At 42.0% G+C, this 22,208-nt stretch overlaps 1 protein-coding gene across 1 annotated transcript; it reads left to right on the top strand.

The window, feature by feature from the left end:
* The first annotated feature begins 2,730 nt into the window (after positions 1–2,730).
* LOC110159722 (ephrin type-A receptor 4-like) lies at positions 2,731–21,498 on the top strand. Its single transcript, XM_020924333.2, has 19 exons — positions 2,731–2,887; positions 3,403–3,470; positions 6,073–6,270; positions 6,345–6,455; positions 6,645–6,999; positions 13,632–13,787; positions 14,332–14,835; positions 15,974–16,098; positions 16,238–16,397; positions 16,699–16,810; positions 17,462–17,520; positions 17,662–17,775; positions 17,853–18,038; positions 18,198–18,259; positions 18,338–18,547; positions 18,735–18,911; positions 19,961–20,148; positions 20,254–20,439; positions 20,902–21,498. Exons 1-19 carry the CDS (start codon positions 2,731–2,733, stop codon positions 21,017–21,019), a joined length of 3,246 nt encoding a protein of 1,081 aa, XP_020779992.1. The 3' UTR covers positions 21,020–21,498.
* Positions 21,499–22,208: the final 710 nt, after the last annotated feature.

Here is a 22,208-nt window from a genome sequence, read left to right as displayed (position 1 = left end):
TAGCTGCTGCTCTCTGAAATGCCAGCAGAACAGATGGATGGAGAGAACATCTCATCACTCCAGCTCAGTGTTTATGCAATCACACAAAGACGCCAGCATGCAAACACATCTCCAAAAACACACAACCGTGCTCACATGCACTCAAAGCACGCGGCTGTCATTGATTTATTCAGTCGACAAAACATTTTTGGTGTTTTGGTGGCTTGGAGGAAACCTTCTGTTCGCTTCTTCCTTTGTTTGTACAGTAGAGACACGCGCACGCCTGGCAAGAGATGTCCACATGCATAAACACTAGTTTAAGTCATTTGAACAGACTGGAGCAGCTGCTAAGAAGTGAGCTGGGCACTGATCAAAATGCTTCAGCCATGTTAATGATGCCGGGTCGGCTGAAGGAGTTTGACCATTGAGTCTCGTCGCTCGGGTTTAGAATATCTGAATATCATTTGTGCTACAATCCACAGAGTATGTCTCTAGTGCTATGAATATGAAATTGTTTTTGCTCACAGTGCGATGGCACAGCTCTGTGTCGGACTGAAAGCCAAATGAAAACTCTCGCTCCAGGAATATCTTAATGAGGCTTTGAGGAAAGCTCCGTTTTCCAACACCCAACAGCCCCCTCTGTGCGTCGCCGCCACCCACCCGTCCAATCACATCCACACTCATCTCTCTTCTCTGCTTCTTTTGTTCGTTTCTTTCAGCCGCCCACACACCTACCGTCCCTTGGGCTTTTCTTCTTTACACTTGCACAGTTACATTTGGCTACTTTGTGTACTTTCTTTATTTCTTCCTGTCCGCTTCACTGTCTTGATCATTGTTACGCCCTTGAGATCTGCACATTGGTTGACATGTGGAGGCATACAAATAAAAAACAGACAGGCTGTCCTATATTTAGTGATTAACAATACAGATGTGTGGGCAGCTGCCATCTGGGGCCTCAAACAGGACAAAAGTGTGTGTTGAAGCCATGTTAGGCCAAGGACCAGGCTTAAAGTAGAGGTTCGGCGGCGATGGGGGAGCTATGTCGAAACCCCCTCTCGAGCGCACAGATCCTCAGGGGAGAGTGGGAAAACATCTCGATGGTCATCAATCAAAACTTTGGTGACACAAATGACCAGAAACAACAGAACCATTCTCCATCCATGTCACTATGTCACCTCCGCCCAACAGTCGTGTCCCGCCCACCTGCGCCGCCGCCCCATTGGCGGACGGGCTGCAACGCTCCACATGATTGGTCCATTGGTCCCTCAGCGAAATCGTAATCCCATTTCGGCTAATTGGGTCTTTGTAATTACGCAGTCTTTCGTGAAGATGGTGGAGAATGAAACACGAAAACGGTATTATGGTAGATGTGGAGAGTGGCAGGTCGAAGTGGTGAGATGGTTTTTGGCGACTCTCAGTGCCAGATGCTCTTCCTGGGTCCATTATGATGCCTAACAGGGGATCGAGATGGTTTCGGCATAGCAACTGCTGGACACAAAGCGAGATGGAGACGGCTGTATAGTGAACCACAACAGTGTATACCTTGAAGTGATGCTATATCATTACCCCACCAAAAAACAAAAACAAAGGTTGCACCTAAAATTTTCAGCTAATATCTCTTTAACTAAAAACTTAACCACAAACCTTTTGTTTGCCATAAAGCATGTACAAACTTACTGTCTGACATTTTCAACACAGAACAGCTTAAAGGGCCTGGGTTAGCCTGTGTTATCTTCAACACACAAACAACCACATCAGAGCAAAAGAGAGTATGTTTTTTCTTCAAGCCGTGCAGAACCTAAAACGATTGTTCAGTGTGTCTTTAAAAAGCAGAGTGTAGGAGGACAGTTCATGTGCTGCTCTTTGTTTGATCCACCACACTCCGGGCCTTTGTGCCACTGCCTTCTTCTACTCTGGCACTACGTAATTATTACAATAATCTAGAGAGGTTTTTTTTTACTGGGGATATTATGATCAGACAGTGAGAAGATGGCCCCTGTGTTACCCTCCTCTTTAATGCCAACATTACATTCCTGATCAGGTTTTTATTTCTTTTTTTACCCAGTTGTCAACAGGCGGCGCTGCTGTCACGCTGTTCGCCTACAGGACAAAGAACCTGCAGCTGCCTGATCGGCCATAAAGACAGGCCAGGCAAAGGCAGTCTAACCTTTATTAGAAAATACACGTTCATCTTTTGTAATGTAGTTGACAGGATTTCTATGACTTACAAGATATTTTCTTTGGTCTTCCTCGCGCACAAATGTCTCAGTTGAGTGTTAGAACCTGCTTGGCAACATCAGGTGTAAGGTGGAGTGCCATATTGACTCTGATCTATTGGAATGCGGCGATGACTATCTGCTATAGCCTAAAATAGGCTACAGATCTCTGGTTCATATTTGAATGGAGATTTTTATCATTTGATGTGATTTTATTCTTTTTTATTTATTCGTTGCTGTTTTTTCTACTTTGCTTCAGTTGTGCCCCGTTGTATCTCGTTGAAATTATAGGTCATCCCAGTGCAGGCACAGAAGTCGGCTTCATTCATTTAATCACTGGTAACATGATACTAGTTTTTATCAGCGCATATTAACAGTGTTCCGGCGCTCCTGGGGATGTCACTCGTCTCGTGTCATTTGAATTTACCACTAACGCACAAGCCTCTGGGCGTGAGATCCCGCCCCATAAGCTTTCCTCGCTGCATCCAACTCGCGTCCACACTTGCGTTCATTCACACACACTTTTCCCACCGGGATGGAAGCGCCTCAGCCAGCGCGCAGAAGAGTGAACGAGGATTACGCACACTTCCACTCGGCACACATGGCTAGCAAATGGAGAACGATTTACACTTTTATTTGGATATCTAGCACAGTGGCCAGTGCGAGAACGAGGGTTTATCCTGCAAACGAAGGTAAGAGGAAAACGTAAAAGCCTGCGTGAGACATTTACAACTCGGACGTTTCAGCGTTTGGAGCCAGCTCTATGCGCATCATGTGCGCTCTAGGAACGGGTTCGAATTGAACATATTTTCTTCAGCTTGTTAAAGTTTGTCTTTCCTTATTTGATTTAATGAATTACTTTTGTGTTGTAGTAAAAATACAGTTAACATGTACTAAATGTGATTTAGCCTACTGTAAACATGTGACGAGCACTGGGACTAGTTAAGGTCCAGTTTATTCATATAATATCTAAAATACAGAGTTTTTGTTTGTTTGTTTGTTTTTGTAAGAGTCCAATAACGCAAGTAGTTTGAGGAGATTAGCTTCTGATTTGGTGCATTTCAATCATGTCTCATGCCTCTCTGTGTAATATAGCAATATTAACATGTATTTTGGCACTGCTTCAAAATGATATATTTGGCAGAGATGATTGAATACTGTACTGGCTGTTTTTCCCTGATGCCACCTGCATATGTGTGCATTTTAGTGACCCTGCTGGATACAAGGACAGCGCCAGGAGAACTGAAATGGGCAGCCAGTCCTTCAGAGGGAGGGGTGAGTGGGAGCTTCTTCTCTTTCTCTCTCCTCTTTCCATTTATTAATTTATTTTCTTACAAATACACAGTTTACAACCTGTTTTCTCTTTGGAAATAAATCACACTTAGTCTGGAGACTGCAAATAATCATCCCACAGATTTTTTTAAATGAGCTGTTGTTCGCCCAGCCTAAGTGCTAATATGAGATTTTTGGCGTTGTGTTTGGCAAATGATAAAAGTAGGAAGCAGCTTGATGGTGGGTGTCGTTTTTTGGGATTTTTAGTACCATACATTTGCCAGAATGGATCACAGGAATATATTCTCTTCTATTACTTATTAGTGTATGCGCCATCTGTACATCATTGCCTCTGCTCTTGTAGGAGTTAGTGGACGAACTTGACTCCTCTTTCTTCTTTAGTCCTCTTCTGTCATGGTGTGCTTATTCTCTCACATGCTGCTTGATTGACAGGGTCCTGGTCTGCACGCACTGAGCTTTTGATTACAGGCACCCCCCAGTCTTCGACATCCTTTAGCTTCACACACTTTCAGACCCGCACACAGACACCAAAAGCCATCCTCTCCGTGGTGTGCGATTGGGGCAAGTGCATTGCTCCTTTTTTCTTCTGACAGCTGTGATTTCAATCTGCTGACAAAGACTCCAAAGGGGGACCAGACAAGGAGCCATCAAACTCTTTACAGCACTCTTCTTCATTACACACGATCCACACACACAATCCACACTCACACACAGGATCGCCCCTATAGACTTTGTGCATGTTTACGGCATCACATTGTGTTTGGTATAAAGCAGTACAGTCAAATGCTAAATCCTTTTATTTTGCTGATCACGCTGACAAACAAAATCTAAATTTCTATTGTGCATTTGTTATTGGTGATACAAGCAAACAACAGATACTGAGTACAATAAAACCATAAAAAATGCTAATTGGTTATTTGTTTGATATGTGTTAATATTTTCAAATGCATTTTGGGACACAGTATTATCGCTAATATAGTTGTAGTAAGTAAACTACTACGGCTACCACTACAACTTACCATCTTATGTAGTTATAGCAATAATATGATGTCAAAAATTGTATTTGGATGCACTGACAGAGAAGAACTGTTTCCCAACTGGGGATACAGGAACTTTAGGGGGTACATAAGGAATTATTGGGAGATATTTCTAATAGATTTTGGACAAGATCAATATCATTACAAATATATATAAAATATAAAAAATATTATATAAATAATTGATAGACAGATTATGCTGCTATAATAAACTGATTTATTTAAACCTAAGTTAACTAAAGTAAACAAAGTGAAACAAAGCTTAGGGGGTACTCAAAACAAAAGAAGGATGGGATCCACTGCAGTAGTGAACATTTTCTCACTAGCAATAATACATGCTGATGATTGATTTTACTTTCAAGCTTTCTGAATACAACTCAATTTCATAAAAAATAAGCAAAAACTTAGTCAAGTGAAACCAAGCCAATGCATTTAGCAAAATTAACATTCTACCAGGCTCAGTGACTTATCGATCCCATTTGTGCACACGACCCTCTCATGTCCCTCCCTTTCAGACACGCACATCCTGTTGTCGTGCGTCTCCGTGGCTCTCTTTTTCTCTCCTTCGACACGCCACATTTAGAGTGTATACAACTCTCACCAGTAGGGAAGGCAGCAGATTATTATTCAGTGGAAATAAAAAGCCAATTTGGAATCAGCAGGCTCGGCGGTCATTTAAAGGGTCACAGTACAAGGCAAATAGTCAACTCTATTGAGATGGATGGTGCGGTGAAGGTTGAGCTGCCTTCACTTCTATGGAAATGTGCCTGTAAAAAAAACCTTGGAGACGGTACTATAATCTGAACCTGCTGAAATGTCACAGACTGCTGAGGCAAGCGCCAATGTTAGTCCTATATATTTCATTAGTGCATACAATGGTGTTTCAAACATGTGGGAGTGGGACTTGTTCACTTGTTACTTCACTTTATTTATGACCACACAATATCTGCAAATGGAAAAGCTATTATTTACAATCAGCTTTTGTGAGATTGCATTTGTGGTAAGTGCAAAAGTGAGAGTGGTGTTAGTTGCCTGGAATCCTAGGCATTTGCCATCTGGGTCCACTGTAGTGTAAAAATCGTGGTCATTAGACAGAATTTATTTGTCTTTACTTTTGCAACAGTTGGTCTATCAGCTGCAGCCTTCATCAGCTACTGTTTTGAAATCCCATCCTTTTTACACTTGTGTTTTCAAGTGCTTCTGAAACTTGAGCTCTGGAGTTGCCAAACAGCAGACAAACACACATAATCATTTTAACCACTGCCATATGTAAGATGTGGATACCAAGCTTGCTCTGTTCCTTAGATACAGCTCTCCTCTTTAATGTTTATACTTAAAGTTAGCCAATCTGTTTTCGCGATATCCCCGTTTCTTAACTTAAGCATTGATCAATGTAACTGTGGACATCTGTTTCAACAAATTCCTGATCTATACTCAATTTCCAAGTTAAAAAGCCCCAGCTGCCTCCCAAACCAGAACCGAATTGTGCACTAAGTTGTTTTCATTCTGCTTGACTGTGTGATACAATTGATGTTGTGTGATTGCAGTGGGAGGAAGTGAGCATAATGGATGAGAAGAACATCCCCATCAGAACATACCAAGTTTGCAATGTCCTCGAACCAAGTCAGAACAACTGGTTGAGGACGGATTGGATTCCACGCTCCGGAGCTCAGAGGGTGTATGTGGAGGTCAAGTTTACTTTGAGAGACTGCAACAGCCTACCTGGGGTCACCGGCACTTGCAAGGTATTTCAGACTACAGCGGGAGAGAACAAGTGGCTCTGGTTTTTGATGATAAATCCTTTATTTTTATCTTTTAGGAGACATTCAATTTGTACTACCACGAGTCCAACGATGACAAAGAGAGCTACATCAAAGAGAGCAGCTTCATTAAAGTTGACACAGTGGCAGCAGATGAGAGTTTTACACAGGTAACAGCTCATTCAGGTTCAGAGATCAGGATACCTCCACCTCCTCATACTTTAATCTAGCCACTTAACAGTACTCTTTTATTTTGTGGGATTTTTAACATTCGGCATTTCGATTCACATTAATAATCCATTTTCCATTGCAGAAGTCAACCAGTGTCAATATCTCTTTCAATGTCTATTTCTGTTCAGGTTGACGTCGGAGATCGCATTATGAAACTGAACACAGAGGTGCGAGACGTAAAGGTCACGACCCGGAAGGGCTTCTATCTTGCCTTCCAGGATGTAGGCGCCTGCATTGCTTTGGTTTCTGTGAGGGTCTTCTATAAAACATGCCCCCTCACTGTACGGAACTTGGCTACCTTCCCCGATACAGTCACTGGAGCAGACACGTCATCACTGGTGGAAGTGAGGGGCTCCTGTGTAAACCAATCAGAAGAGAGAGATGAGCCCAAGATGTACTGTGGTGCTGATGGAGAGTGGCTGGTACCTATTGGTGGATGTCTTTGTATCCCGGGATATGAGGAGAAGAGTGGAGCATGTAAAGGTAAGGTTTACTTAAATGTAGTATTGTACATTTTTTGTTACTGAGCTCTGAATTTGAAATGAATTGCCTTGGTTATTTCTTGTTGCTAATTTCTTGAGGTTAACAAGCTCTTAAAAATGACAGAAAATAGCATTGTAGGTGCTGGTTTACACATGGTTCCTCGTTTTGAAAATTTAATTAGTTTGTGATTATTACATGTCTTGAAAGGCATTGCTTATTAGAAAGCATGTTGTTGGAAAATGAGCTTTAAATAGATTGCGACGTTAGGAAATCATCCCATGCTAAAATGTCATTAACAGACATATTAAAAAAAAAAAAAAGGTCCAAGTAAGACGTGTTTGACATAACACAAACCATCTGGATGAAAAGGCCTCTCCCGTTAACAAATCAGGCTTGAACTTTACAGTTACCAAAATGCAAGCTGTTCACGCCTTTCACCAACGTACATGTGGTCTCCATGACGTGTAATGTTTGTAAGCCTGTGTGTGGTAGTACGGATAGCTAAGCAGCGAGTGAGTAGAAACTGAAGTCAGTTTTATGAGAAAAAAAAGGCACTCACCCTTCCAGGCCACATAAGCAAAATATGTGCAGATGGACCCAGACCAAGCAATAGACAGATATAAGGGAACAGCTCAGTGATCTCCTAATTTATGAGGCTCGTCCGGCTGGCTAATTGTATAACAAACAGAGCAATAACTCAAACTGAGAAGAAGAGAGAACAACGCAGCAAGATGGACATGAAGACTCTTGGTGCCAGTTGGCTTTTCAAATTGAAAAAGCACTTCTTTCCGTGGAACAGTAGCCAAAGCGGTGATAAACGTCTAGCACAACCTTCACCCCGCTTGCCCCGTTTGTTGCGTGTGAAAAGAGGAGGAGGATTTTGGGGTGGTCCCTGAGGTCTGAAAGATGCTTCTCCTCAACGAGATTTAAGAGAGACCCTTGACTCGGCTGAACCTCTAGCAGATGTGAAGTGCCATCTATCTATCGGCTGCTCTGTGTTCTGGCTAGTCTACTCCCTCTGCTTGTCAGGTTGTTGGCCGGGCTCAGCTGCCTCCAATGGAAATCCATCAAACTCCGGATGAATACTGAGAACCCCGCACGATTGGCAGTGTGCCTCAATGCTCCCTCCAGTTTTAAGCTCAAAGTTTGTGTTAGAGACAGAATGGTGCGTATGCTGTAGACAGTTCTGAAAGGGTGTTGAGAAGGCCTGACTGCTTAGAGCCACTGGGGTCAAAAGGTGTATGGATTGTGTTGACTCATGTGTGATCACTCAGTCTGCAATATAGACTTCTCCACTGACAGATGGTTGAGTGGAGTACAGCTACTACAAAAATATTGGCATAATTAGAAAGTCGTGTTTTACTTCAAGCTCCATATGCTGTTGTTATACATACAAATTGTGTACTTTTCATCAGCAGTTCAGATATGTGAAGTTGTTGGGTGTTAGTGAAACTGACAAAAACATTAAGCTAAAAATTGGCAAACTTTTTAGCTAGATGACTAGAGTGTTATATACAAAGATTTCTCTCTAAAGCGTCCTAGAGAAGACAGAGTATTTGAATAATGACATGGAAGGAATGCAATCTCTTCATAATACTCCAGACTTGCCTTCCAATGTCCTCATTTTGAGACTAACCAGTCTCTGTTTGTTAATGGTAAAATGTCTTTCTTATCACTTTCACTCATTTTAACTTAACTTCATCTTTGAATGTCCACTTAGTTAAAATTAATGGGGCCTAAAGCTGGCCAGACCAGTCTGTGTTGTGTGAACTGTGAAAGTTCACCTCGAGTGCTGCCGAGGAAGGAGAGGATCAGGCCAGGAGCTCTGCAGAGGAAGATGGGATTTTCTGTTGAATAGAGGAGCGCAGTATGAAAGAAGGCCGCTGACAGCAGAAGGCATCAATGGCCAGCCGACCCCTCCCCCGTGGAGAGTTCGTCACAGAGTGCAAAGGGGACGAGTGGGGAAATACAAGGGAGGGAACAGCCCTCTTTTGGAAAGCCCTGGTTAAAACCGAGGTCATGACTGTGCCTGATGAAGATGTCAAAACGTGTGAGTGACAGGCTCGCTCTCATATACACCAGGAGTTTAGCCACTGAGTGCAGGGTCACGACCAGTAGAGATGAAGACGTCAAAAGTTTGACAGCTGCGATCCGTCTGGGAGGAGCGGAAATGAGGGAGGAGAGACGAGTGAGGAAGAAACAACACAGAGAATTAAAAGGGGAACGGCTGGAGAGGCGTAATGAAAGCTTTGTATGTGACTGCCTCTGTGCTGGCTGGATGGCTGGGCTGCGTTTTGCTAAGCACCTTGGGAGGCCTGGAATGCATACGAGTGTGCTTGTATGTGCGCCTCTGCTCCCCATGTCCAGAGAGATTTCATGGTTGCTCATCTTTCCAATGCACCTGCAGAGCCTCGTCAAGCGCAGAATGCTTGGATGAGAGGAGTGTATTAAGCAGTGGCAGTGAAAGAGCGATTTTAGGAAGTTAAAAAGAATGAACAGATGATAGAATAGACTGCATAATCGCTGCATTCAGTCTCTCTAATTATTGCATTTCTGGACTGTGGACATGTTGGATAGCTGATTTAGTGTATCTGTGAATTTGTGCCTAACAAAGCCCTTCTTCCCATGTACTCACAGTTTGGAGGGCTGCCCGGGAATGCCTGGAGATCAGGGGCATACAGAACAGGGGGGAGGAGTGTGCATGTGTAAATGTTCACGTATGGCAGGTGACAGTGCGCAGAACAACAGTGCACTGGGATTGTCTGGAGAAGCCAAACCCAGGTGGGGGGGAATGGCTTGAATTCCAACTCCTCTTTCAAACTCAGAGCGTCATTGTCTTTTCTCACAGGTTATTCTGCACAGCTAGATGCTCTGCCAAGTTCTCTTGGTCGTCTGGCATTGGCAAAACTCTCTGCTTTCCTCTCATTATCGCTAACTCTTTTTTCCTGATATACGGTGTAGGGTAGAGGGGGTGTGAGCTGGTGGCAGGGGGTGATCTGTGGCATGGGGAGGGGGATCATTGTTACTAAGCGTATTCACATGCTAATGCTGGCACTGTTGGCTTAGTGCAGACAAATCCACGCTGATTTCACATGAAAACCTCAATATTTACTTATGGATATTTAAATGTAGGCAAACGCAAGGCTTCCCGTGAGTGTGCGCTCATAAGATTAGTATCAAACTGTGGCAGAATTCCTTATCAGCCTCTCTTCTAGTAATGGTTTTAATTGAAGAGATACATCAAAAGATAGAAGAAAGGTAGAAGTTGTTTGGCATTTAGGATTTCTGTGTTTTTAATTATGAGGGCGCGACCCAGGTGATTAACAGATTCCCTCCTTTTCCAGGGACAGTCTATCAATCTGTCTAACCATCCGTCAATCTGTCCCTCCCTCCATCCATCACTCAGGCAGGTGTCACAGTGGAGCGGTCAGGGGTGCTTCCTTCTCGGCTGGGGGGACAAGGCCTGATGACAGATAACATGGGGTCAAGGGGAATACACACACACACATACACAGCTGCATACAGTGTGCCAACAAGACTTAGTGAAATGTGCAAAGAGCTGCATTTGCATTTTAGCTACTGAGAGACTGCATATGCAAATCCTGACTTTGCTGATAGTAATCAAAGGGCACCTTCCTTTCCTGCCTACTTTATCTGTCCTATCTGTTTGCTTATTGCTGTCTTCCCCAATCACCCACTTCCCTGCTCTACAGCTGATTACACTGTATGCACAAGATACAGTAGCAGGCAAAAGTTTGACTGTGGTGTGAAGCGCTGTGATCCCAAACAGAGCATTAACTGAAAACTGACCTGGTCATGGGTCAATGATTATAGTGTGGTGTGGACTGATAACATCTATACTAACAATGATAGTAGATTAGATCAATGGAAAAAGCGCATGAACTATATCTGTATTGCATTTTAAAATAAAGTCATTACTCAAATAATAATCACAATGAAATCACAATTATTTTATTTGTTCAGAGAGAAGATAGGGCATCAACATGCTTAAAATTAAGTGAACAAAAACTTAAAAGTTGGTGACATATTTCACAGAAATAGACTATTTGTAAACATACTCTACAAGCAGACTTGTACAATCCATGAGCAACTTTTAAAGGAAACACATAAATGTTAAAAATGTTGTAATTGATTAGAGCAATAATTGTAATTGAAATTTTAGAAGTCCTTCCTGTGTTGTTTCTTTTCTGGTTATTCAGATTTATTTGTTCTTAGATATATTTTTCTTCACTACTACATCTATAAACTTTTTTTTTTTTAACAATCGACATCATTGAAGTACCTTATCAGTATTTGTGCCCAGTGATGGTGCCTGAGCTCAGAATAGACCCTTCGTCTCATAGTAGGGTTAATGTCGGGTTAATGACACTATCATGAGCTCTTATTCCAGGTCAGCACTCAGCTCTCGCTCTTGTGAAGCTGCGCTCAAACACACAAAAGCTCTGGGACAACAGGCCCAATAGAGACATGAGTAGCTGGTGAGGGAAGTTTATAGCTTCAAATGCCTGGCTTCTTTCATTCTTTCAGATCTGTGTGTTGAAGACAGAGAAAGAGGAGTGGTTCACGCATAGACAAAAGCTGTGTCCAACCCCCTGGAACAGTTGTGTTATAATCAGCCTCCAAGTACCATAAGTGAATTAAAAAATAATAATAATCTGTTTAAAACTACAATCAAATGAAAATAGTGGAAATTTGCACTTCTTCTGATTTTATGTTGGTTTAGTTCAGGTTTCGTTCCAGGTCTGTCTAATTTTTTATGTGATGCATGTGCAAGTGTGAATACAGCCTACACAGAGCAATTCCACTTAACAAATCATAAAGAGTTCCTGCAAACAACTCTGTCTCTGCACCCAGATTATTCCTACACCTCTACCAACCCTGTAGTTTAAATATTTTGAAATCCATATTAGTTTGTATTAGTTTAGCAATTCATATTTCATAAATGAATAGCAAACCTAATTGCAGTTACATATTTTCCGAAAAGCCCTGGCTGTTAATATTTATTATATGGGATATATCTCTTCTTGAGATGAATGCTATCTTATCAACTGCATTTGTGCTTATGTCTTCCCTGGTTTCAACTGCCATTCACATGTTTTAAAGCTTTCCTTGACACTTACAGAAGGGTATATTGAGATCTAGAAAATAGCAGCACTATCATGACACAAAGGCGGTTAAGTACACGGCCAAAGTAAAAAGCACACTGACTGGGAGCGAATCCTATGCAAAAGCTGTGAAGCAGGGCTCAATGAGTGTGTGAAAGAGTGAATGTACGAGGACTAGTGCAGATGGGGCAGGATGGTCGGTGAGAGGAGATTACAGAGGAGGCACTTCCGCCCTCTCATCTGCTCACGAGTGTCATAAAGCACGCTGACACACACACACGATTCCCACATTCCAGTCTGCTCCTCCTACTGGGACGTCTCCATCTCCTTGGAAATCTGAAAGGGGGAAGAACTGGGGATGGCTGAATTGGTGGAAGCAAGAATGAATGAATAGCGAGTGATGATGAAAAGAAGGTGGTGGAGAAAATGATTGCTCGGGAAACAAACGCAGGATTTCCAAGTGAATTCAAGGGAGGAAAATGTCTCTAACCAGCCAAGCTCCTGTGCTTCTCCAGTGGATGTCAAGCTGTATAATTATGCACTCATTTATCGTATTGTTGTTCTGTCAATGCATAACTCGTTGGTACACAGAGAGAAGATTTTCAGCCTCCTCTGTGCTGCACTCTCTTCTTCTCGGTTGCTCTGATTCTGTATATTGAAATGTCAATTATATTTGTGTGGGCTGTCGACACTGGGGTTTTTAATATATTCTCGTCTTATGTTTTCTGCAGTAAGTGTGGGGGGTGTTCTCTTACCTACTTCTTGTAAATTAGCAGAAAAAAATAATGCCTCTTTGCTCTAATGTCATTTTCTTATTTCAGTTTTGTGTTGACTGGTTTAAGTAGGATTCCCCTGAATGTGGTGCTCCATGTGTTGATTAACTTGTTGTCTGCAGCGATCAATAAGGGTCAGGGATCAGTGGACCTGGGTCACTGGTGACCTTTTGAACCAGACTGCAGGGTGAACTTAAATATTCTGGCTAATAATATCCTTTGTTAAAATAGCAGACATTAAAACTGCTATGTAAAGTTTTCCATAAAAATATCAACACAGTAAATTGATCGTAATTTTAATTATACAAATTAATTGCACAAAAAAACAACAACATCTGAATTAGGCCTTTAGTCAACACATTTCTTTTTTTGTACTTAATAATAATCAACCGTAGTGGGTGGATTTGGACAATTTTAGCACTTTGACCTTAGCGTGGTACATTCACCACAATGATTCATTTTGTTACCACTTTAAATGCATTACTACAATACTACAGTAGTCAATGGAGAAAAGAATTTGCAAATAAGGTTAAGGATTTTTGTTTGTCCAGGACTTTGGTGGTCCTTTTTACTGTACGTGAACATTAGCATGTCAACTGCCTTCGTAAAATGGTGTTGTTATGACTGGCAATAAAAGCTTTTAATATGCAAAAGGACAATTAATGTCAGAGCAGGTAATTGTCATGGATGATCCTAGTGTTGACAGAGACTTCTGGTTTGTGTCTGTTTGCAGCCTGTCCCATTGGCTTCTACAAGGCAAAATCTTCAGACCCAGGATGTGCCAAATGCCCTCCCCACAGTTATGCTCTAAAAGAAGGGACAGCCGTTTGCGAATGCCATGCTGGGTTCTATCGTGCGGACTCTGACCCTCCTGCCATGGCCTGTACCCGTAAGTAAACATTCATCCAATCCATACACGCTTAAAACAATGCCCCAAGTAAGAGCCCTGCATGCTAACCACACTGAAAACCCATTGTATGCATAGTCTGCTGGTACCAAACAGAAGAACACACAATCATTTCTGAATGACACTGCTGTTTTCTGAACTTATTACCTATGACTAAGCTGCCACCTATATCTTATTTGGAGAGGAGTGACTAGAGACAATGAGTGACCAGAACAGGCATGCTCACTGAGACAGTCCAGTGTAGCAGACTGGGAGGCCTCAGTCTTAGTATGTGTGTCGTAAACTTAATTATGCCTAAATACAGCGCATGGGTTTCTTGGCCTGGGAAAAAAATGAGCAAACATACATTAGCACTGTAGTGAAATACTAGGGAGGAAAGAATCCAACACATCAAAACGCTTTCAATAAAATCCCAGATGTCTACAATTTAACCCCTGCCAAAAGTCACCGCAGCCCCTCCCCTTTGATATAGTCCACTTCCTCGATGTGCAATACAATTATACTGACTTCTCTATCCTTTACACAGAGCCTCCATCCGCTCCACAGCAGTTGATTTCCGTGGTGAACAAGACTTCGGTCGTCCTGGAGTGGAGCCCCCCTCGCCGCTTGGGGGGACGCAGTGATACGAGCTACAATGTGGAATGCCTCATCTGTCAAAGCTCCAAGGGGAACAAAATGCTGTCCAGGAATTATAACATGTCCCAGCCCGAGGCACAGAGAAACGGCTTAGGGATGCAGTCCGACCAAGGCTTTGTGGGACCAGATGTGCACCCAGGGAGAGGCATCTACCAGAGTGGAGACTACCCCAAATCCAATACAGACTCTGGGTCTCAGTTGTGCTTACCCTGCGATTCGGATGTCATCTTTTCCCCTGGACAGACACACTTAATGACGACTAGGGTGGTGGTCAGCGAGCTCCGAGCCCACACGCACTACACCTTCATCGTACAGGCCCGAAATGGGGTCTCCCAGGTCAGCGGTGCAGGGGCAACCCAGAGCGTTTCTGTGACGGTCACTACAAACCAAGCTGGTGAGATAAATGCGTTTGTCTTTTCTATACTGCAAAATCTGCTTAAAATCATATGTGGGTCAGCACAGCGGCATCTGCTGTGGTTGTTCAGTTCTCATGGGTCCACTGGGAAGTAGGGCCTTGTGGGTAATATGTGACGCGAAAGAATCATGAGGTGTATACGCATTTTAAAAGCTTTTATGAGATATTTTTATCGAGGCTATGAGGCATATGATTGCACATTTATTTATCAAGTACATGACATCTGAAAATGATCTGATTTGCAAATGTAAATGATTTGTAGTATTTTTTTTTGTTTGAAGAAAGTATGTTTTATTAGAAAGCTCTCAGCTGGAAACACTAGCTTCTAATCAAACCATCACAGTCTGTCACTGCTCTGTCCTCCTACACCTTACAACTGCTGAATTAATTATATGGATGCTCTCTGGAGGCTGTCAGGGAGGAGAGATGTAAATCACTGAATGCAAATACAGTGTGTAGAAAAAAGCTGGTTTGTCAGAAATTAGACGTGACCACTTTTCAAAAGAACTTGACATACAGCATTAGTGTGAGAGTGTGACATTGTGACTCAGTTTTTGACTCTGGATGTGTAAAAAAAAAAGTCTGTTTAGTTTTTATTACGTGTTTCATTTTAGCTGCAGAGGTGACACGGTGTATGTGAGCTTGTCACATACGTTCTCCATTAGTTTCAAGGGGTGCTGTGTTCACATGCTGCTGCTACATCTCAACTGTCATAGTACGAAAGCATTAACAGTGCCATTTAGACGCCCGTGCACCTGCTTAGGTTCAGGTGCCCCGGGGAAATAACTTCATGCATAGCACCAAAGTGTGTCTGGCATATATCAAGTCCAAGCTGCACCTCCATATGGCCCAGTATCACATAACAGCCGCAAAGAGGACAAACTGCAATAAAAGTGCTGAAAATGTAGCGGACGAGACTACAGTGAAAGTCCCCATTAAGGAGTGAGGAAGATGAGATTTAGGTCGGCTCATACGTACAGTGGGTCAATGGGATTGTTGACAAAAAGGGTGAAAAGTAGTCTGGAGTCAGCTGTGTTTACTGTCATGGCACTAGTACAGAAATAGACACTTCAGTCCTCATGCTATGTCATACTAAGTGCATCTCCTTCTCCGTCAGCTCCCTCTCCTGTGACGTTTGTCCAAGCCACCGATGTCACCAGGCACAGTTTGTCATTGGCATGGCAACAACCAGATCGACCGAATGGGGTCATCCTCGAATACGAGGTCAAGTTCTATGAAAAGGTGAGCCAGGCAAAGTTAATGCAAGTCATGCACGTGTCAAGAATTGTCAGTATATTGGCACGCTGTTTTACTTTACTGATGCTACAGATAGATTTGCAATCAGGCACCAACTTCAGTGTCTTTTGTCTCTTCTAATCAGGATCAGAAAGAAAGGTCCTACCGCATAATGAGAACTTTCTCCCAGAGCGTGGACGTGGCCGGCCTCAGCCCGCTCACTGTCTATGTGTTTCATGTGCGTGCCCGAACAGCTGCTGGTTATGGGGAGTTCAGTGCTCCCTTTGAATTCTCCACTAATTCAGGTATTTCAAATGCATGTACACAAGGGCACTAAAACACAGTGATTAGTGATATAGAGCTTTGTGCATGTGCATGTCAGACAGCAGCCAACATTGTTTTGTAATCCTTATAACAGAAATGTCCTTTTCTACATTAAACTACTCCTAAACAAATGATGGATTGCAATTTTTATAGCAGAAGATGAAAATATCTTAATTTATTTACCTCTTATCTCAGCCTTTATTTCTTTTGCTTATGTTGTTTTATATCTTTATTATGGACAGGGCTGTATTTCGACATCTCATTACTGTCTCTTTCTCTCAGATCCGTTCCCTCTGATTGGAGAAGGGGTGAACTCAGCCTTCCTGCTGCTGTCAATCAGTGGCCTTGGGATTTTACTCCTGATATCTGCAGCTGTCTTCATCATTACCCGCAGGTACACACACCCACACTCTCCTTATTACTGTACAGTTAGCTTTCCACACCTACTGACACTTTCCCATCATGCAATCTGAGCAAAATGATGATGTCAGTAATAAGCATTTCTTCTGCTAAGCTGCCATTGTGCATCTAAATAATATGAGTGTTACCTGGAGCTTTTAAAGGGGATTAGAGTGGAGACAGTGATAATCCCTTTGTCCCTGACTTGTCATTACTGTCTCTTTAGCAGTAGGGCTTGTGTGTCCTCTTCACAGCAGACGTGCACGTTCACATGCACAGGCGCACAAAGCATTCACACACACCTGCTCCACCACAAAGGTGTTTGTGACAGTTTCTTTGTTTAATGGAAAACACCTTTTATCTCCTGCTACCTGAGGCCTCGCCCCTCCTCCTGCACTTCCCTCAGTGCTTTCATCTGCTCACTCAGCTTTCCTCTGTTGTCATTGTCATTACTTTGAATTACTGCAAATCCTGGAAACCCCTCTAAAAGAAACAGAAAGAAATCTGAATATAAAACAATCCTAGTGGCTTATTATTCGCTCAGTTGACTATATCATTCAAACATATCCAGGGTGAAAGGAAATAGTTCATTTTACCTACTTTTATTTGCATGCCAGTTAAACAGTCAGTCATTATTTCTTTTCAGGAGGAGCAAATACAGTAAAACCAAGCAGGATTCTGAAGAAGAGAAACATCTCAATCCAGGTACAAGGCATACTCCGATAGTCAGCGTCTCTTTGTTCTCCACCTGCACACAAGCGGACAGTACATTTACATAACACATGCACCATTATACAACTAATATTTCGCACTAATCCTCCTACCTTCCATCCTCCTCCTCTTCAGGAGTGAAAATCTACATAGACCCATTCACCTACGAAGATCCCGACCAGGCCATCCACGAGTTTGCCAAAGAGATCGATGTCAACAGTATCCACATCGAGAGGGTTATTGGCATGGGTAAGGCTTGCTCCAGTGCACAGACCCCCACATGTGTTTGCATGGAGCTAACTCTAATGGACTCTTTATGTGTGTAGGAGAGTTTGGAGAGGTGTGCAGCGGGCGACTGCGTTTACAAGGGAAAAGGGAGATCTATGTGGCCATCAAGAGTCTCAAAGCAGGATACTCAGACAAACAGAGGCGGGACTTCCTCGCAGAGGCGTCAATCATGGGACAGTTTGACCATCCCAACATCATCAGACTGGAAGGGGTTGTCACCAGATGTGAGCTTTGTATTATATTACTGTTATTAATAAACTGTTAATAACTGATTTGGGCCCAATATAAATATTTTATATAGTGAACAATCAAAATAATAAACTGAATTAAAACCCAGTAGACCTGAGATTAATTGTGTATATTTATTATATTTTTTATTGCAGGTAAGCCTTTGATGATTATCACAGAATACATGGAAAATGGCTCCTTGGATGCCTTTCTTCGAGTAAGTCCTTTCTAAAATTCTCCTATTATTCTGAACACTGGCATTGTCATTTTCCTGACTCATTCATTTTCTGTGCAGAAACACGATGGTCAGTTCACAGTGATCCAGCTGGTGGGCATGCTGCGTGGCATTGCCTCTGGGATGAAGTACCTCTCAGACATGAGCTACGTGCACAGAGACCTGGCAGCGCGAAACATCCTGGTCAACAGTAACCTGGTGTGTAAGGTGTCCGACTTCGGCCTCAGTCGAGTTCTGGAGGATGACCCAACTACAGCTTATACCACCAGGGTAAGAGCATTGTTCAGTCTGTCAATAAATTAGTATTAGTAATTTGCACATCTATAAAATGTGTAATACAGAGTGTCAATTCTTTCCTAGCCTGCCTAGCACACATCTGCATTAACTAATTGATCGTTACATTTACTTGTTCACAGGATCAATAAGCATTATTTATGAGGTCTCTTTGGTGTTTTAGGAGGCCACTGGGACTTACCTCTCCCCTGGAGGAAAGATCCCCATCAGATGGACAGCCCCAGAAGCTATAGCCTACAGGAAGTTCTCGACAGCCAGCGACGTGTGGAGTTATGGCATCGTCATGTGGGAGGTGGTGTCATATGGAGAGAGACCTTACTGGGACATGAACAACCAAGATGTGAGTAGCTGAAATACAGTTTGCTCTAAGGCAGCCATTTTAACAACAAGCAAAAGCATGAAAAATGTCTCACACGTGTCAAGGAAAAGGGTATAGTTAGTACAAAATCTAATCTAATTTATTTGTTTTTTCTCAAGTTGCTGTTGAAATAGACTGCATTAACAGCATCTGAGTGCATCTGAGATAAAGCATATTTTAAAATTCTCAGCTCAGACTTGACTTACAATAATTAAGTATAATCAATCCTAAAATGTCTACTTTCTGCTCTCCTACACAGAACAAGCTCTAATCTGCAAAGACTTTACATTAGAAGTACGACACATGGGTTTTCTAAAATAGTTTTGCTCCATTTAGCTCTGTTTCAAGGACCTTGGTCAATATTTAGAAAAATGTAGAAATTGCTTTGTGAGCAACAGTCACAGACATTTTTCTTGACGATAAATTTTGGTGTTTTATTAAAGCTAGTATAAATGGCTGCTTAGTGCTTTTCCAAGCATAAACTATATAAATGTTGGCTTAATTTACGCCTTCTAAACCATTCTAAATGAAATCCAATTTCCAAGCAAATTTGCAATCACTTTGCTATCAAAGCTGGTTAAGTGTGAGTGGGTCAAAGAGCCTTTGTGGCATATGGAAATGCCTGAGATGTGATTGATTTCATCTGCGGTGTTCATAAGAGGCCCTCGAGATGAGCTGTACTCCACATATTTGGCTGTTTATCCAATGTGCTTCAGTCCCACACTACTTTTTACAGCTGTAAAATCTAAAATGTAATTGCAGCCTGTTGTAAGACAGCAATGGGAAGATCCTGACAAACAAAAACCTAATAATTCCTCAGTAAAAAAAAACATCTATTTCTTTAGTGAGGCTTGTAATTAGCAGCTTAGTGAGTCTTTATCATTATTTAAATGTCACCAGATTGTGTTTCTTGTCACTGGTGGCCAAATTAACATAAAATTGCTATAAGGCCCAAAACTCCACAAAACTTAAAACAGGCAACATGGGACAATGTAGATTAACCTCACTCAACTTCTGATGTTTTATTGTAGGTCATCAAAGCAATAGAGGAAGGCTACCGTCTCCCAGCCCCGATGGACTGCCCTGTAGTGCTGCACCAGCTCATGTTGGACTGTTGGGAGAAGGAGCGTGCAGAGAGACCCACCTTTAGCCAGATACTAAACATGTTAGACAAACTCATCCGAAACCCAGGGACCCTGCGCCGCACTGGGGGGGACAGGTACTTTGTTATTCTGTATTTTCTTTATAAACTCCCTATTAAAATACATTAACTGATATAACCTGTGCAAGAGAAAACCAACCATTTTTATTTCATCAACTGCAGACCTTCAGCAGCCATTTTGGAAACAGATCTTGGCACAGACGTGTGTGTGTCAGTCATACCTGAAGTGTGCTTACAAGAGTGGTCTGTGTGTGAGTGGCTGCAGTCCATTGGTCTGGAGAGGTACAGAGACACACTGGCAGCTGCAGGATACACCAGCCTGGACAGTCTACTCACATTAACACACCAGTAAGCCTAACCCATCAAATCACCTATCCCACCCTCAGTCTAGAATTATGTAATTATTAAATAGTGAATTATGTTTATTTTTCACTACAAAATACAGCATGAATAGAAGTTCAATAATGTAAATTAAATGTCATTTATAACAGTGGTCCCCAACCTTTTTTCTCAGAAGGACTAGTAATAAACCTAAAAAATTGCTTATAACTCTTAACCATAGTTTGGAGTTAATAATCATGTTTGCTGTTTAGGATCAAGTGCACTATATTTAGGTTAATTTGCACTATATTGTCTGAGTAAATATGATGGTAGACTAAAAAGAGTTTTACTTTTTTATAACGATATATAAAGTTTTTCTCTGGGGCCCATTGCCACATGGCCTGCGGTGGTTGGGGACCCCTGATTTATAGTAATATTTAGATTTTTTTAAGCAATTCTATTGATAATAATGAAATGATGTGTCCACAGGGAGCTGGACAGACTTGGGATCATCACACCTTCACATCAGGATATACTACTGGCACGAGTGCAGCAGGAAATGTTTTCCCAAATGGAACACATGCAACACACAATGGTTCCAGTCTGAACTCTTAGGACCACTGGAGAACATTTTCCATTTTACCTCATTCATGCACTTTAGAGGAACATATTAAATTGTTGGATTATAATGACTGGAGTACATAAAGTGAGACCGAGCGAGACTGAAGCAGCACTTTTGTGAACTTCTGTGGAGGAATGGACATTTCCACAGATATCATTCAGCTACTGAGAGTTTCACACTCCAACGTTTATGATAACATTATTTTATGAACTGTTTTGTGAAGGCTGACATGTAAAGCTGTGCATATGCTGTATGGCTTCAGATTCTTTCATTTGCTGCTTTGGGCTTGACTTGAAGAAATACGTCACATGTCTTTTTGTGTATGTGTGTGTGTGTTGTGAATGTAGAATGGATGACAGTGAATCTCTCTTAAGATGTCAGCATCTTTATTATGCAAAGTTCCCAGAGAAATGGCAGGAGCTGGGTCGAATGTATTCTTACCACTTAACACATGGACAATACTAACAACCAGAATGATTTACTTGTGTCTTTTATTTGAGTGTCTTAGAAAGTAGATTAGAAACATGTTTCTGTGTCCAATGTAAGCCTTTGTCTGATGCTAATATTTAGCTTCAAGGAACATTTTGTTTATTTATGGCCTTTTTTATCTAGTTTGTACATTGTAAAATAGAATTGAGGAAGAATTGAAGAAATGTAATCATTGCCATATTGCATTGCAATAAATGACAAACCTTATCACAGTATACAGCATTTAATTCTTCTTAAGCTGGCCTTATGCATTGTAATGTATTTGATCTATAGTGTAAATTGAATTGCTGTGGATAAAGATGTGCCATTTCTGAAAGTGTTGCAGGAGAATGTGTTCTGTGAGATTTGAGACTTAGTCAGAGACGCCTTGATAAGGAAAACAAGTCCTGAGAGAAGAGCCAGTTAAAACTGTGCTGGTGTTAGATCAGAACGTGTGAACGACGGGGCAGACACAAATGAGGGAAGACTTTGAGGAAAATGGGAAATCGAATTAAAAAGGAGAGAATTAAGAGGGAGCTGTCAGAGCGAGCGTCTGTGTGGCGTTCTGTTTCCTCCTCTTCTAAATTGGGCTGAGTTTGCAGTGCATATTTTGTTGAATCAGCAAACATCTGTCTTCCCCAACCCATATCCCAGCACACAAACACACACTCAGGGGAGCGTCTTTGATACATGAACCAAATTGAGA

The sequence above is a fragment of the Boleophthalmus pectinirostris genome, unplaced genomic scaffold (assembly GCF_026225935.1).
Source record: "Boleophthalmus pectinirostris isolate CB_2022bp ecotype Guang Dong unplaced genomic scaffold, ASM2622593v1 HiC_scaffold_16, whole genome shotgun sequence".
Lineage (NCBI taxonomy): Eukaryota > Metazoa > Chordata > Actinopteri > Gobiiformes > Gobiidae > Boleophthalmus > Boleophthalmus pectinirostris.
Note: the sequence above shows the minus strand (reverse complement) of the source record. Positions and strands in the feature narration are given on the sequence as shown.